At 41.2% G+C, this 15538-nt stretch overlaps 1 protein-coding gene across 3 annotated transcripts in view; it reads right to left on the bottom strand.

Annotated features, from left to right (window-relative positions):
- Window positions 1-15538, bottom strand: part of LOC117296503 (FGFR1 oncogene partner-like) — a 41714-nt gene that overhangs the window by 25619 nt on the left and 557 nt on the right. For 2 of the 3 annotated variants that reach the window (XM_033779468.1, XM_033779467.1), the window contains exons 2-9: window positions 14293-14401; window positions 13508-13596; window positions 12174-12329; window positions 10362-10379; window positions 5962-6018; window positions 4763-4833; window positions 651-712; window positions 295-440 (exon numbers count right to left, since the gene is read on the bottom strand). In XM_033779468.1, the coding sequence (XP_033635359.1) occupies window positions 295-440; window positions 651-712; window positions 4763-4833; window positions 5962-6018; window positions 10362-10379; window positions 12174-12329; window positions 13508-13596; window positions 14293-14401 (708 nt within the window). The remainder of the gene's footprint in view (window positions 1-294; window positions 441-650; window positions 713-4762; window positions 4834-5961; window positions 6019-10361; window positions 10380-12173; window positions 12330-13507; window positions 13597-14292; window positions 14402-15538) is intronic. The other variant, XM_033779469.1, reaches the window with a different exon arrangement.

The following is a 15538-nucleotide window of genomic DNA, read 5'->3' as shown; positions in this document are numbered from 1 at the left end:
GGAAAACTACTTCTTTCTCGAAAACTACGTTACTTGGCCATGCGATAAAGGCCCTCGCCTTCAGCTCAGGCCTTTATTCAGCTCAGGTCTTTATCGCACAGCCACGACCCTGCTGGTTTTAAATGACTGGTTAAGAACTCATCGCTACCCTTTATTCACTTAACTAAAAACACAAGTTTGTTGGAATTGCAGGTCATTAGTATATAGTAGCCCAACACCAAAACTACTGGCCCCGGGCCTGCAGTCAAGTATAAAAACTTGAGCCCTGGTCTGGTATGAATCATCAACACTTACCGGTTTCAAGTTGATGTTGGTCTTGATGGAATCATTGAGTCTTCTCTGGGACTGAGGTAGAATCTCTGAGACGTCGTTGGAAACGACCGAACGACAAACAACAAACAAGCGACGATACATGCCCAGAAACTCATCAAAGTCAATACCTGGTGGTCAAAAAGTGGGGCAAAGAAAGAAAGTTTAAGGTCTCAACTGTTTGAGGTCTCAACTGCAAACTGGATTGCTACTGATGCAAAACATCACTTTTCTATATAAAAAAAAAGAATTCAAAAAATTTTGGTTATTCTTATCTAAATACACGTGCATCGGCCCAACTACCCGCGTCAAACTCTAAATAAAACTGGAAGTTTACTCACAACTACTGAAGTCACTGTCCCCAGCTCTGAATTCATCGTTCACATATCGCTCTAACATATTCCTGTAAAGATAGAAGCAACAAAAACTGTAAACAACAACAACAAGCAGCTGAGAGTTTTACTGCATGCCTGTCAGGTCCCTAGTCAGATCTCAGTACTTCAATTCCGTTCGTAGTACATCCTTCTTGGTCAGGCTGAGAGTTTTACAGCATGCCTGTCAGGTCCCTAGTCAGATCTCAGTACTTCAATTCCGTTCATAGTACATCCTTCTTGGTCAGGCTGAGAGTTTTACCGCATGCCTGTCAGGTCCCTAGTCAGATCTCAGTACTTCAATTCCGTTCATAGTACATCCTTCTTGGTCAGGCTGAGAGTTTTACTTCATGCCTGTCAGGTCCCTAGTCAGATCTCAGTACTTCAATTCCGTTCGTAGTACATCCTTCTTGGTCAGGCTGAGAGTTTTACTGCATGCCTGTCAGGTCCCTAGTCAGATCTCAGTACTTCAATTCCGTTCATAGTACATCCTTCTTGGTCAGGCTGAGAGTTTAACTGCATGCCTGTCAGGTCCCTAGTCAGATCTCAGTACTTCAATTCCGTTCATAGTACATCCTTCTTGGTCAGGCTGAGAGTTTTACTGCATGCCTGTCAGGTCCCTAGTCAGATCTCAGTACTTCAATTCCGTTCGTAGTACATCCTTCTTGGTCAGGCTGAGAGTTTTACAGCATGCCTGTCAGGTCCCTAGTCAGATCTCAGTACTTCAATTCCGTTCATAGTACATCCTTCTTGGTCAGGCTGAGAGTTTTACCGCATGCCTGTCAGGTCCCTAGTCAGATCTCAGTACTTCAATTCCGTTCGTAGTACATCCTTCTTGGTCAGGCTGAGAGTTTTACTGCATGCCTGTCAGGTCCCTAGTCAGATCTCAGTACTTCAATTCCGTTCGTAGTACATCCTTCTTGGTCAGGCTGAGAGTTTTACTGCATGCCTGTCAGGTCCCTAGTCAGATCCCAGTACTTCAATTCCGTTCGTAGTACATCCTTCTTGGTCAGGCTGAGAGTTTTACTGCATGCCTGTCAGGTCCCTAGTCAGATCTCAGTACTTCAATTCCGTTCGTAGTACATCCTTCTTGGTCAGGCTGAGAGTTTTACTGCATGCCTGTCAGGTCCCTAGTCAGATCCCAGTACTTCAATTCCGTTCGTAGTACATCCTTCTTGGTCAGGCTGAGAGTTTTACTGCATGCCTGTCAGGTCCCTAGTCAGATCTCAGTACTTCAATTCCGTTCGTAGTACATCCTTCTTGGTCAGGCTGAGAGTTTTACTGCATGCCTGTCAGGTCCCTAGTCAGATCCCAGTACTTCAATTCCGTTCGTAGTACATCCTTCTTGGTCAGGCTGAGAGTTTTACTGCATGCCTGTCAGGTCCCTAGTCAGATCTCAGTACTTCAATTCCGTTCGTAGTACATCCTTCTTGGTCAGGCTGAGAGTTTTACTGCATGCCTGTCAGGTCCCTAGTCAGATCTCAGTACTTCAATTCCGTTCGTAGTACATCCTTCTTGGTCAGGCTGAGAGTTTTACTGCATGCCTGTCAGGTCCCTAGTCAGATCCCAGTACTTCAATTCCGTTCGTAGTACATCCTTCTTGGTCAGGCTGACAGTTTTACTGCATGCCTGTCAGGTCCCTAGTCAGATCTCAGTACTTCAATTCCGTTCGTAGTACATCCTTCTTGGTCAGGCTGAGAGTTTTACTGCATGCCTGTCAGGTCCCTAGTCAGATCCCAGTACTTCAATTCCGTTCGTAGTACATCCTTCTTGGTCAGGCTGAGAGTTTTACTGCATGCCTGTCAGGTCCCTAGTCAGATCTCAGTACTTCAATTCCGTTCGTAGTACATCCTTCTTGGTCAGGCTGAGAGTTTTACTGCATGCCTGTCAGGTCCCTAGTCAGATCTCAGTACTTCAATTCCGTTCGTAGTACATCCTTCTTGGTCAGGCTGAGAGTTTTACTGCATGCCTGTCAGGTCCCTAGTCAGATCCCAGTACTTCAATTCCGTTCGTAGTACATCCTTCTTGGTCAGGCTGACAGTTTTACTGCATGCCTGTCAGGTCCCTAGTCAGATCTCAGTACTTCAATTCCGTTCGTAGTACATCCTTCTTGGTCAGGCTGAGAGTTTTACTGCATGCCTGTCAGGTCCCTAGTCAGATCTCAGTACTTCAATTCCGTTCGTAGTACATCCTTCTTGGTCAGGCTGAGAGTTTTACTGCATGCCTGTCAGGTTCCTAGTCAGATCTCAGTACTTCAATTCCGTTCGTAGTACATCCTTCTTGGTCAGGCTGAGAGTTTTACTGCATGCCTGTCAGGTCCCTAGTCAGATCCCAGTACTTCAATTCCGTTCGTAGTACATCCTTCTTGGTCAGGCTGAGAGTTTAACTGCATGCCTGTCAGGTTCCTAGTCAGATCCCAGTACTTCAATTCCGTTCGTAGTACATCCTTCACGGTCAGGCGTCATTTTGGTGTTAGTGTGCACACAGACCGGGTCCGTTTGTAAGACGCTCATCCTGTTCACAAACAGACCCAACTCTCTTTCTCAGTCATAACTTTTACCAGAGATAAGTCACATTATAGACATTGTCGTAAGGTTCCCGCTCTTTCCAATGTTCAGCAGTTCAGTTGTGGTACAGTCTTCAGAGGTTGTTAAAGGCAGTGGACACTATTGGTAATTACTCAAAATAATTATTAGCATAAAACCTTTCTTGGTAACGAGTAGTGGGGAGAGGTTGATGGTATAAAACATTGTGAGAAACGGCTCCCTCTGAAGTGCCATAGTTTTCGAGAAAAAAGTAATTTTCCACGAATTTGATTTTGAGACCTAAGATTTAGAACTTGAGGTCTCGAAATCAACCATCTAAATGCACACAACTTCGTGTGACAAGGGTGTTTTTTTCTTTCATTATTATCTCGCAAGTTCGATGACCGATTGAGCTAAAATTTTCACAGGTTTGTTATTTTATGCATATGTTGAGATACACCAACTGTGAAGGCTAGTCTTTGACAATTACCAATAGTGTCCACTGCCTTTAAACAGGCAGAGACATCAGAACAATTCAAAACCCGGATAAAAACATACTGTTTACGTACTTTGTACAATTGTTGATTTCCCTTTACAGTGCATAGGGACCTCACGGTGATGCGCTACATAAGAATGGTTTATTATTATTATTATTATTATTGTCTGGTCAAAGCTATACGTTCCAGCCAGACCACAACAGTCAACTCATTTTACAATTTTTTGTTTGGACGAGTTCAGATAGTTTGAGAACAAGTTTGGTGTGACTGAAGCTTTTGAATGTTAGTGCTGGTTTCACTCATATACACCGATGTGTGTAAAAACTGTATACTCAGTGCTTACCCGAGTTCTGTGGAAAAAACTCAAAGGCATATTACTCGTATGGGATTCGAACCCACAACCTTTGCAATTCTAGAGCAGTGTCTTACCAACTAGACCAACGAGATTGCCCGGTACCTTGAAGCAGTTCGAATCCTATCGTTTAGCAGCTGGTACTGCAACAATTTAATAGAATAGGCTTTAAGGCCGAGTAACACTGCAGCGATAACGATAACGATCACGACACAAAGAGAACACATTCTATTGGTTGAATGAGCGTGGGCGTATTCTGCAATTCAACCAATAGAAAGCGTTCTATTACATGTAATAGATGTTAAATTTGCATCGGGGGATAAAGAATATTAATTTTTTATTTTTTTTTTACCCATACACAGGACTCGGGGGAAGTACTGAGTATACAGTGCTAACACACATCGGTGTATGGGTAAAAAAAACAAAATTAATATTCTTTATCCCCGATGCAAATTTAACATCTATTATATCGTTGCGGTACCCGCTGCCAAAACATAGGTTTCAAACTGCCTCTAGCTACCGGGCAACCTCGGTAGTCTAGTTGGTAAGACACTGCTCTAGAATTGCAAGGGTCGTGGGTTAAAATCCCACCCGAGTAACATGCCTGTGATATTTGTTCACAGAAAGCGTTCTCTTTGCGCCGTGATCGTTATTGTTTTGGTTATCGCTGCAGTGTGACTCGGCCTGTATAGGCTTGCAATAATTTACCTGTGGAAGTGTGGGAACATATCAATAAACAAGCTCCTCAGCTCATCCTTGTCAATGGAGCCACTTTTGTCCTGCAGAGGAAAAAATTTTTAAAAATATTGCCAGGCATGATTATTATTGGTCCTTGGGGGAAAAGTACTAACACTTCACCAAATACAAGGCCTGACCTACATTGGGCAAGTACACATGGTGTAGGCTTTAAAGGAACACGTTGCCTTGGATCGGACGAGTTGTTCTATGAAAAGCGTTTGTAATCGTTTCTTATAAAATGCATGTGGTTAGAAAGACGTTTTAAAAGTAGAATACAATGATCCACACAAATATGCCTCGAAATTGCGTGGTTTTCCTTTTACTTTGCGAACTAACACGGTCCGCCATTTTTGGGAGTCAAAATGTTGACTCCCGAAAATGGTGGACCGTTGTGTGGATCATTGTATTCTACTTTTGAAACATCTTTCTAACCATATGCATTTTATAACAAACGGTTACAAACGCTTTTCAGAGACCAACTCGTCTGATCCAAGGCAACGTGCTCCTTTAAAGGCGGTGGACACTATTGGTAATTACTCAAAATAATTATTAGCATTAAACCTTACTTGGTGACGAGTAATGGGGAGAGATTGATGGTAAAAATCATTGTGAGAAACGGCTCCCTCTGAAGTGCCATAGTTTTTCAAGAAAAAAGTAATTTTCCACGAATTTGATTTTGAGACCTCAGATTTAGAACTTGAGGTCTCGAAATCAACCGTCTAAACGCACACAACTTTGTGTGACAAGGGTGGTTTTTTCTTTCATTATTATCTCGCAAGTTCGTTGACCGATTGAGCTCAAATTTTCACAGCTTAATTATTTTATGCATATGTTGAGAAACACCAACTGTGAAGGCTAGTCTTTGACAATTACCAATAGTGTCCACTGCCTTTAATGGACATTTTAGGCTTTTAAAACACACTTTTTTCCCAGTTTTTTTCCAAGAGTGTACATGTAAAACAAATTTGAAATCAGACAAAAGTAGGAAGAATATCATGCCCACAAGGTTTGAGAGCATAACTTGTTGTAATGCGAGTTGAACATAATGTGCGTTTAACCCCTTGCCCAATGCAGAATGCACCTCCGCAAAATGGCTGTCCACCATTTGATTTTGATGCCCTTAGTCTCTCTGCCATGACAGCCTACACATAGAAAGACGGCTTCATTACCTTATCATAGTATTCAAACTTCTCTTTTGCATCGGCAATTTGTACCGCAGTCAGATCCTAGACACAAACAAAATACAATTCAAATAATAAGTTATAAACTACATGTACAATGGAAAACCGACTGGTTAAATCTAATCTAATTCTGGGGTGAACAAAGAAAAACTGACCAGATCGGGATACATATATAGCTCACTTGGGGCAGCCGGTGTAACAAGAGATTCTGTCCCCCGAAGATTCTGTTCTCCAATAACACCAACTGTGTACAAACTACTTCTGATAGCGCCCTCTTTTCAATCATCCTCCTTCAGCCCATGTTCATTTCCCATATGGGGGACAGAATCTACAAGAGACAGGAGATTCTGTTCCCTAGGAATTCTGTCCAACCATACCACAAATTGTGCAGAAGTTTTATCTCAGCAGGGTGCACACTCTTTTGACTCAGTTTTCATTCAGCCCATGTTATTTTACAGTGTGGGAATACACACACATCAGGGGACAAGATCTCCTATAACACTGGCACGTTAATCCGATGGTCACAGGTTCAAATCACACACTAGTAAATTTGTCTTTGTTCACCCAATTATTTGATAAAATAGTACTACATGTAGTTTATATGATTAATCTAAAAATTATGAATTCAAAAACAAAAAAATAAAGTCAGGAAAATGTTATAATAACTAACAAGAGATAATACAGTATTTTTTATGCAAAATAAAAATAGAGCTATTGTATCTGTTAGAATAAGATTGTTTGAGGAAAAGTTTGTTACAATTTGGTGATTTGGAGAATCTTCAGATGCATCACTTGATTTTTCGCCAAATGAACTTATGTCACTAAACAACCACTAGTTAACCACTGGTCCTTGCACAAACTTGACCCAGTGAGCCTATTTCGGACATTGTGCATAGTGTATTTTTTTGATTTTTGTTTGTGCAAGTCGCCAAACACACAAGGCCTGAAGGCCACTTCAAGGTGTAGGCTACAATCAACTATTTTTTCCAGGGGCTGTTGCTACCAACTCCTGCCGTCGATTTCACAAAGAGTTAGGACTCGTCTTATATCGAGTTACATGTAGGACGAGTTACTCGTCCTAACTTAGGATTAATCTTAAGGTCTGCATGCTACAGTGCAGGGTTGGGACTCGTCCTAAGTCCTAAGATTAGTCTTAAGTTAGGAAGAGTTTTGTGAAATCGACGGCTGGGGCTGAAACCCCATTTACAGTTTATACAGATGTAGGCTTGGGTATCATCCAGCAGAAGCCTGGCTGGTAGAGCAGAAAGCACTACCTCCCCGACTCCCAAATGTATGCTGAAGTACCATGTTTTTCATTTTGCAACAGCATCAATTGATCAAAATTTGTTTGTTGAAATGTGGTAACTGTTTTATAACTGTCTTTTAGCGGAAAAATCGGGTGATGTTATTTCAAATGTAGAACAATTTCTTTATACTTTAATTTTGGTGCAGTTTGAAAACAGGGTGCTTTTCACCATCAAACAAAAACAGTGAGATTAGTTCGAAGACAAAAACAGGTCAAAAAAACTGGATTAAATCATCAATGTTATGAATGTTCAGTGAAAAAGGGATGGGATTGGAAACATTTTATGATACATGATTTATGGAATGGACATACCCAAAATGTACTCAAAATCTGATGAATTTGTTTGAGGAACTACTGATAAATACGGGTAAGAAATAGTTCCATTTAAAGGCAGTGGACACTATTGGTAATTGCCAAAGACTAGCCTTCACAGTTGGTGTATCTCAACATATGCATAAAATAACTAAGCTGTGAAAATTTGAGCTCAATCGGTCATCAAAGTTGCGAGATAATAATGAACAAAAAAACACCCATGTCACACAAGAAGTTGTGTGCGTGTTTAGATGGTTGATTTCAAGACCTCAAGTTCTAAATCTGAGGTCTCGAAATCAAATTCGTGGAAAATTACTTCTTTCTCAAAAACTATGGCACTTCAGAGGGAGCCGTTTCTCACAATGTTTTATACCCTCAACCTCTCCCTACTACTCATCACCAAGAAAGGTTTTATGCTAATAATTATTTTGAGTAATTACCAATAGTGTCCACTGCCTTTAATGAACACGCAAACGCCAGAAATTGTTCCGAACAATACTATCTATTATCTTTCTACTGTTTGCTATTTCATGGCCTGTGGATTTAACAGCGTGCTTGATATTATTTTTACAAACTCATTTAAAGCCATTGGACCCTTTCGGTAAACAGTGTTGTCCAAGGCCCACACTTTGTGTACCACAACTTCTATATAAAATAACAAACCTGTGAAAATTTAGGTTCAATCGGTCATCAGAGTCGGGAGAAAACAACGGAAAAACCCACCCTTGTTTCCGCGCGTTTCGCCGTGTCATGACATGTGTTTAAAATAAATCCGTAATTCTCGTTAACGAGAATTTATATTGTTTTGCTGTTTTCTCAAAAAGTAAAGCATTTCATGGAATAATATTTCAAGAGAAGTCTTTCACCATTGCCTTCTGTAAACCCTGTAAGTTATTTGTAAATCTGTGAACTTTTTTTTTCTTTTTTTCTGAACCGAAAGGGTCCAATGGCTTTAAGTGGATTATGTATACTTTGTAGTTTCGTGGTTGGAAGATGTTAGAAGACCCTGCTGCACTACGTGTATGGGAGATGGCAGGTAACCAGGTGTGTCCAACTAAGCCACACCACAGCAAAAGCACGGTGCACCACTGCAAGTTGCTGTGGGTGTCGTGGGTTATTTTGAGGCCTGCAACCCCCAGCCCAAAACTGCTTATTGTATCACTTTCAAACTTAAAAATCACAGCACTCCAAACGAATAAAACACCATATCATCTGATCTTACCACTTTGTAAATAACACCTCTACCGCCGTCAGACTTATTGTTGTGATAGGGTGTGGGAGTAGTGGTGGGAGTAGTGGTGGGAGGGTTGGGGGTAAACAAAGGAATGGGGTTAATCATCTGTAATATGGAGACTCTATTGTCTCTTGGCCAGGATTAGAAAGTAAACAAAGGAGTTAAGTTATCTTCAAAGTAGGGTTACATTTTTGCCTTGGAGCCAGAGCCCAAATTAAAAATGATGTTAGGGAAACCGACTTTGCTACTAATAAAGAATTTCTTGATCAGAAACGAAAGGTTGCCATTACATGTACATGTACGTATGTAAGGACCATGTCACACAAGGCAATTTACAGGCAACCAAGTTCCAAGCAATCTCCAAGAAAACAAACCATTCACATTTCAATGTTCAAATATATTTCTTGCTAATGGTATACATTACTCTTGTGCCATCAAAATGATCCCGTAGTATGCATTATAACACCCCTTACCAATATTCTGCCTTTTCATTGGTTTATAGCGCATCACATGAAATGTCTTAGTTTTACTAGACCATGGCCGTGTGATAGTGCATCGGTTTGCCGTGCGCTAGTCCAAAAGACTAGCACACGGCGTGCAGTACCCAGACGTCCGTTGCGTGTACGAGGATGATAAATTAATAGTCTGTAACCATTTTGGATTACATGACACTACATTAGTAAAAGTTTTCGCAATCTGTATTTGCGTCGTCTGTGGATTGTAGCATTCAGGTCTGTAACTTAATTGTTCAGTATTTAGAAATGTTTGGGGTGTTATAAAACAAATATTGGCTGCTTTTACTCGTGCAATGGTTTAAACTTCGACTCCCTCGGTGATCCCCGTAGCGTTCTATTTTCCCTCGGCTTCGCCTCGGGAATATAGAACGCTTCCGGGATCACCTCGGGAGTCATAGTTTTAACCATTGCACTCGAAGCAGTCAATATTTGTATACTATCAGTTGGTTGCCTCTGAGTTGCCTGTTAAAGTTGCCTCGTGTGACAAGGCCCTAATATTTGCAATGTATGAGTAAGGGTAATGAAGTTCTTCTTCTACAATTCCTCTATTATCCATGCTGGAATCAATTTCATAGAGCTTCTTAGCACTCAAATCTGCTTAGCGTGCATTTGCTGAAAAGAAGCAGTCACATTACCGGCCACATTTATGCTATATAGATGTCATAGTATAACCATGACCGGTAGTTGTTTTACTTAGCAATTAAATCAATGATGCTAAGCAGCTCTATGCAGAAGAGACTTAGATTTCATAGAACTTCTTAGCACTTAAATCTGCTTAGCGTGCATTTGCTAAAAAGCAGCAGCCAGGTTATCAGCCACATTTATCCTAGACGGCATAGTATCCACATAACCGGTAATTGTTTTACTTAGCAAATACATGTAAATCAATCATGTTAAGCAGCTCTATGCAGTTGAAACTCAAATCTGTTACTATTTTAACCTACATTATCCTACTAAGTTTTATCATGCAATTTTTTAATTTTTTATGCTAATATAAAATATAAAATTCATGCAAATCTACCTTTGGTATGGCAATTTCCTGAATAGGGAAAACAAAGAAGAAAACATCGAACAGGTCACAGAAGGAACAAAAATGTAAACGACACTTAGGCACTTAAAGGGTGTTGAAAAATAACAGTATTCATGAATAAATTATTAAATACCAAAGGTACACTCAATTTGTAGAGCTATACTTGCCATGGGTTTTAAAGCCAAGACTTGCCATGGGTTTTAAAGCCAAGACTTGCCCTGGGTTTTAAAGCCAAGACTTGCCCTGGGTTTTAAAGCCAAGACTTGCCCTGGGTTTTAAAGCCAAGACTTGCCCTGGGTTTTAAAGCCAAGACTTGCCCTTGGTTTTAAAGCCAAGACTTGCCCTGGGTTTTAAAGCCAAGACTTGCCCTGGGTTTAAAGCGAAGACTTGCCCTGGGTTTTAAAGCCAAGACTTGCCCTGGGTTTAAAGCCAAGACTTGCCCTGGGTTTTAAAGCCAAGACTTGCCCTGGGTTTTAAAGCCAAGACTTGCCCTGGGTTTTAAAGCCAAGACTTGCCCTGGGTTTTAAAGCCAAGACTTGCCCTGTGTTTAACACCAAGACTTGCCCTGGGTTTAACACCAAGACTTGCCCTGGGTTTTAAATCCAAGACTTGCCCTGGATTTTAAAGCCAAGTGGGATCATCCATGGTCAATGTGGTTTAGTGGTTAGACTGCAGGACTTGCAATTGCAAGGTTGTAGGTTCAAATCCAACAAGCTAGCAGTTGATTTTACAAAAATTGCACAATGACTAGATTTAGTTTTTGTCTAGTTACTGAATCCCAATTTCTTGATTTGTGCAACTCATAATCATAGACTTTAGAACCATATTTGTAAGAGAGAGATTTGCTGTTGCCAGCTTGGCGTTTATATCCCCTTGTGGGATGTGCCGAGTTCCCTTGATGGAAAGATCATCTCAGCAAGCAAACAAGCATGTCATCTACCAACCTAATTGCAAAATCTTCAACTTTGGTATGGCTATTTGTCAGTGTAAAGATGTTAACTTTTGCATCAGGGTTTAAGAATACAATTTTTTCTTTACCCATACACTGATGTACACGTATATTGCAATGTATACTCAGTGCTTTCCCCCGAGTTCTGTGAAAAAAATCTGCAGGCAAATCACTTGGTGTTCGAATCCCACCACAACAATCTGTCCGTAGACTTTGTCTCAACAGAGTACTGAATAGGCATATACAGTACTTAATACAAATCGGTTTAAGGGTAAAAAACAAATCAATTTTGTCTATGCTTTTATTTCTTTTCTGTGCGATGTATAATTAATAAATGTGCATACTTTTGTACACAATAAATGCAGTACAATGTAATGATCTCTCTAAACATGAGTTATGTTGATTCTGAAAAACTGATGGCGTGATTTTGAGTACTTTGATCGAATTTGTTTTTCATTTGAGGAGCTATATAAAAACCAATTTAAGAAACAGACAATCAAAAAATCTTCACTCATCTTAAACGTGATCCAGGGCTAAAACAATCATTTTTGAGAGGGCAAGGCATTTTTCATTTTGCAAAGGGCACTTCCAATTTGAAAATCTGAAGGTCTACAAGAAACTTTGAAGGGGCACAAAGGCCAACCCCAGGGCAACAGAGGGCATTGGCTCAGTGTAATAAACTGCCAGGCCTGTTTGCTTCGTTTTCTGAAAGGGCAAGGGCACCAAGGTATTTTCTCCTTGGTAAAGGGCATCCTATTGGGAAATTGTAAATTTCTACTGTTCAAGGACACCACGGCAATGACCAGGGGGCATGAAGGCAATCACCCCTCAGGCCTAAACCAGGGTGAGCTTACCTCGGTTCTGGAGTTTGCCCTTGGCCGTGAGGTTCTACTGGATTGTTCATTGGCTCGTTTCAGCAGCTCACAGAGGAGAGGTTTCCCCCTTGACTTGTCGGAATCAACGATGTCAAGATCCTTGGAGAGGGTTTCTCTTCCTTCGTATTTCTCTCCCTGGATGGGAAGAGAAGTCTTCGCTGTTATTATCAGAGTAGATTTTTATTTTATGTAATTGTTTAGTTTTGGTAGCGAAACCAAAGATGCCTTATAAGTGGCTCACAAACCTGAGGAAACCTGTAAAGTGGCGTGTCATGGTCGAGCGGTTAAGAGCACCGGATTCAAGCTCTGGTGTTTGATCAGCAGAGTGTGGGTTCGAATCACGGTCGTGACACTTGCTACATAAAATTGGGGAGGTAGTGCTTTCTGCTCTACCGGCCAGGCTTCGGACTGATGATACCCAAGCCTACATCCATATGGACTGTAAAGGGGGTAACCCCGTTTCAGCTCTAGGAGTAGGTGGCTCCTAGTGGATGATACCCAAGCCTACATCCATATGGACTGTGAAGGGGGTAACCCTGTTTCAGCCCTAGGAGTAGGTGGCTCCTAGTGGATGATACCCATGCCTACATCCTTACAGACTGTAAAGGGGGTAACCCTGTTTCAGCCCTAGGAGTAGGTGGCTCCTAGTGGACGATACCCATGCCTACATCCTTACAGACTGTGAAGCGGGTAACCCTGTTTCAGCCCTAGGAGTATGCATGGTAGGTGGCACACCTCTGGAAAAGAATAATTGTAGCCCACACCTTGAAGTGGCCTTCAGGCCTTGTCTGTTTGGCGACTTGCATGACGAAAAGAAAAAAAGAAAACAAAACCATCGTGCTTGCTATGTGAATTAGAAACACCAGGGTTAACCCTCTACTCTTTCACGATAAGTGTTCTGTGTTCTTTTGCTTACCTACCAATCCTAGTGCGAGGGACAAGGTCCCATCCGAAGGACAAACCAATTATGGCAAAGCATCTTTCTAAAGAACACACGTACTAAATTGTTGTACAACTGAGACTCAAACCCACTATCTGATGATTAGAAATACCAAGGCCCTCTTTTATGAGTCAATATTGCTTTTAAAACATTTAATTACTACTGAGCAAAAATAAGCAGGATAACAGTCACAGATACATGTGACACTGGTAGTTTGCTGGTAACCTAAAAGCATAGTTGTGTTATGCTCAGCTACTTATCTGTGCTGAAAGTGTGCCCCAAGCCTGTATCTTAAAACTAATGATGGTTTAATAATAGGGCCTACTAATAATACTAATAACATTTAGCATTAGGCCTTTTGTCTGTAACTTACAAAATTTGTTTCTGGGTTGAAGACGGCAAGAGTGAAGTCCAAGCGAAAGTGCTCCAGAAATTCTTGGACCAAGGAAGCGATTAAAAACCCTGAAAGAAAACAAATGAAAAATCAACAGAAGAAGACGATGAGTACAGTCCTCAGACATGTATGTTGTATTTATAGACTTATTTAGTGATGAAAAAAACCTTAAATCGCTATCACCTAAATAAAAACCACTACTTGCCCCCAGAGGGGGTACTTTTATTCCAATAGATGCGCCTGTTGTTTAGACCAGGATTTGCCTTTAAACTTTTCCAGTGACTAGCAGGCAGGACTTGTCAGTAAGATTGAGACTGGTCGGTCAGCCGGAGAATTCTAACTGGTCCTTTGGCCTTTTCACTGGCATTTGGGCAGCAGACCATTGTTAATGGAGAATGCTGACCTCACCTTCAGCTTGGTCCAATAACAGCGGCCAGTAACTCACCAGGGCCCAATTTCATGGCTCTGCTTACCGTAACACAGAATTGGCGCTTAGGGAATTCTTTGCTTACTGCATGCGTAATTCGCAGGTTAGCTGCAAATTTGGGCTTCTGCGCATGCGTACTCCACGCTACTAGGCATACTATGTTGACAAGACTAGTGCAAAAATTCTACGCTCGCATGTAAGCCTGGATTCGTGATTATAATTGCAGAATTTCAGGGCCATAAAATAGGGCCCAGGTTGTTACCAGGAAGTGAAGAAAAGGGCATTACACTGTTACTATGTGCATTTTGTATGGAAAAACAAATGATGGAAAACGTACCTTCTTTTGTCGAGAGGAATTTTTTGAGGTCTTGATTGATGAACGGTGTTTTGTTCTGTACAGCATCTTGTTCTTCTAGTGCAAGGAAAACACTTGCTCTCAGCTCCGCCTTCAAATGGGAAAAGATATGACATCTTTAAATTTAACAATATCCATGGTACATATGTAGGCCCCTAACAAATAAGTGTGCTTAGTTTGCTACATGGGTAGTATCATCCTTTTTGGTTTGAAATATCATAACAATTGCACCCACATCAATTGCTGCCCAAATTAATTGGCAGTCAAGTTGGGTACAGATTTTTAGCCAAAGAAACGGATCTTTCCAAATCCCGCCACCACTTCTTTACCCACTTTTTACCCACTTTTTTGAAAGTGTCCTTTTAAAGCAAAACATTCAACCATTGCTTTGTCTTTCAGGTGGGACGTAAAGCTGCTGGTCCCATTTGTTGTGTATGCATGTAAAAGAACCCAGTGCACTTAGCGAATAGAGAAGGAGTTCGCCCCGGTAAATGCGCCGTAAACCCTTATATGGGTCTCAGAATTCATAACTTCAATAACCTGACTTGCTGTACACTGTACTGTATTGTAAGCGACTTGAGTGCTTTGTTGGTAGAATAGATACGTGCGATGCGCAGTGTTCAGACAACTCGTCCGTCGGACAACTCGACCGTTTGGACAACTCGACAGTTGATACAGCTCAACTCGTTCTTTTCAACTGTCAGACAACTCGACTTAGGTCCAAGAAGTCGAGGGATGGCCGTGAAGAGGTTCTCGACACGGGTGCGCACAGGGCCAGGAAGGGGGGGGGGGTTAGGGTAGGGTTAGGGTTCACAGGAAATTTGTGTAAACATGTCAGTAACGGCGATCGAATGCTCAACTTGTCTCGTCCATCTGTCGAGTTGTCTCAAAGTCGAGTTGTCTGAACCGTCACGTTTTCCGAACAGTCAAGCTGTCTTAACCGTTGAGCTGTCTGAACTGTCGAGTTGTCCGACGGACGAGTTGTCTGACATCCCGAAGCGCTATATATATTGTATAAGACTTTGATATTATTATTATTACAAAAAGGAATTTCTCATATTTTATAAAAAAGTTTAATATAATTATAAATAATACAATAGGGCCTACTAGCTACTAGTACTACTTTATTTCAACGATGAATGAAAAAAGGGTGACAGGATAAGGAAACTTTTCCCTGAATTTACACATACACGTATGTATTGTAAGCCTTTAATTGAAAAGGAAAGTT

The sequence above is a fragment of the Asterias rubens genome, chromosome 11 (assembly GCF_902459465.1).
Source record: "Asterias rubens chromosome 11, eAstRub1.3, whole genome shotgun sequence".
Classification (NCBI taxonomy): domain Eukaryota; kingdom Metazoa; phylum Echinodermata; class Asteroidea; order Forcipulatida; family Asteriidae; genus Asterias; species Asterias rubens.
The sequence above is the reverse complement of the archived record's forward strand: the minus strand, read 5'-3'. Positions and strand labels throughout refer to the sequence as shown.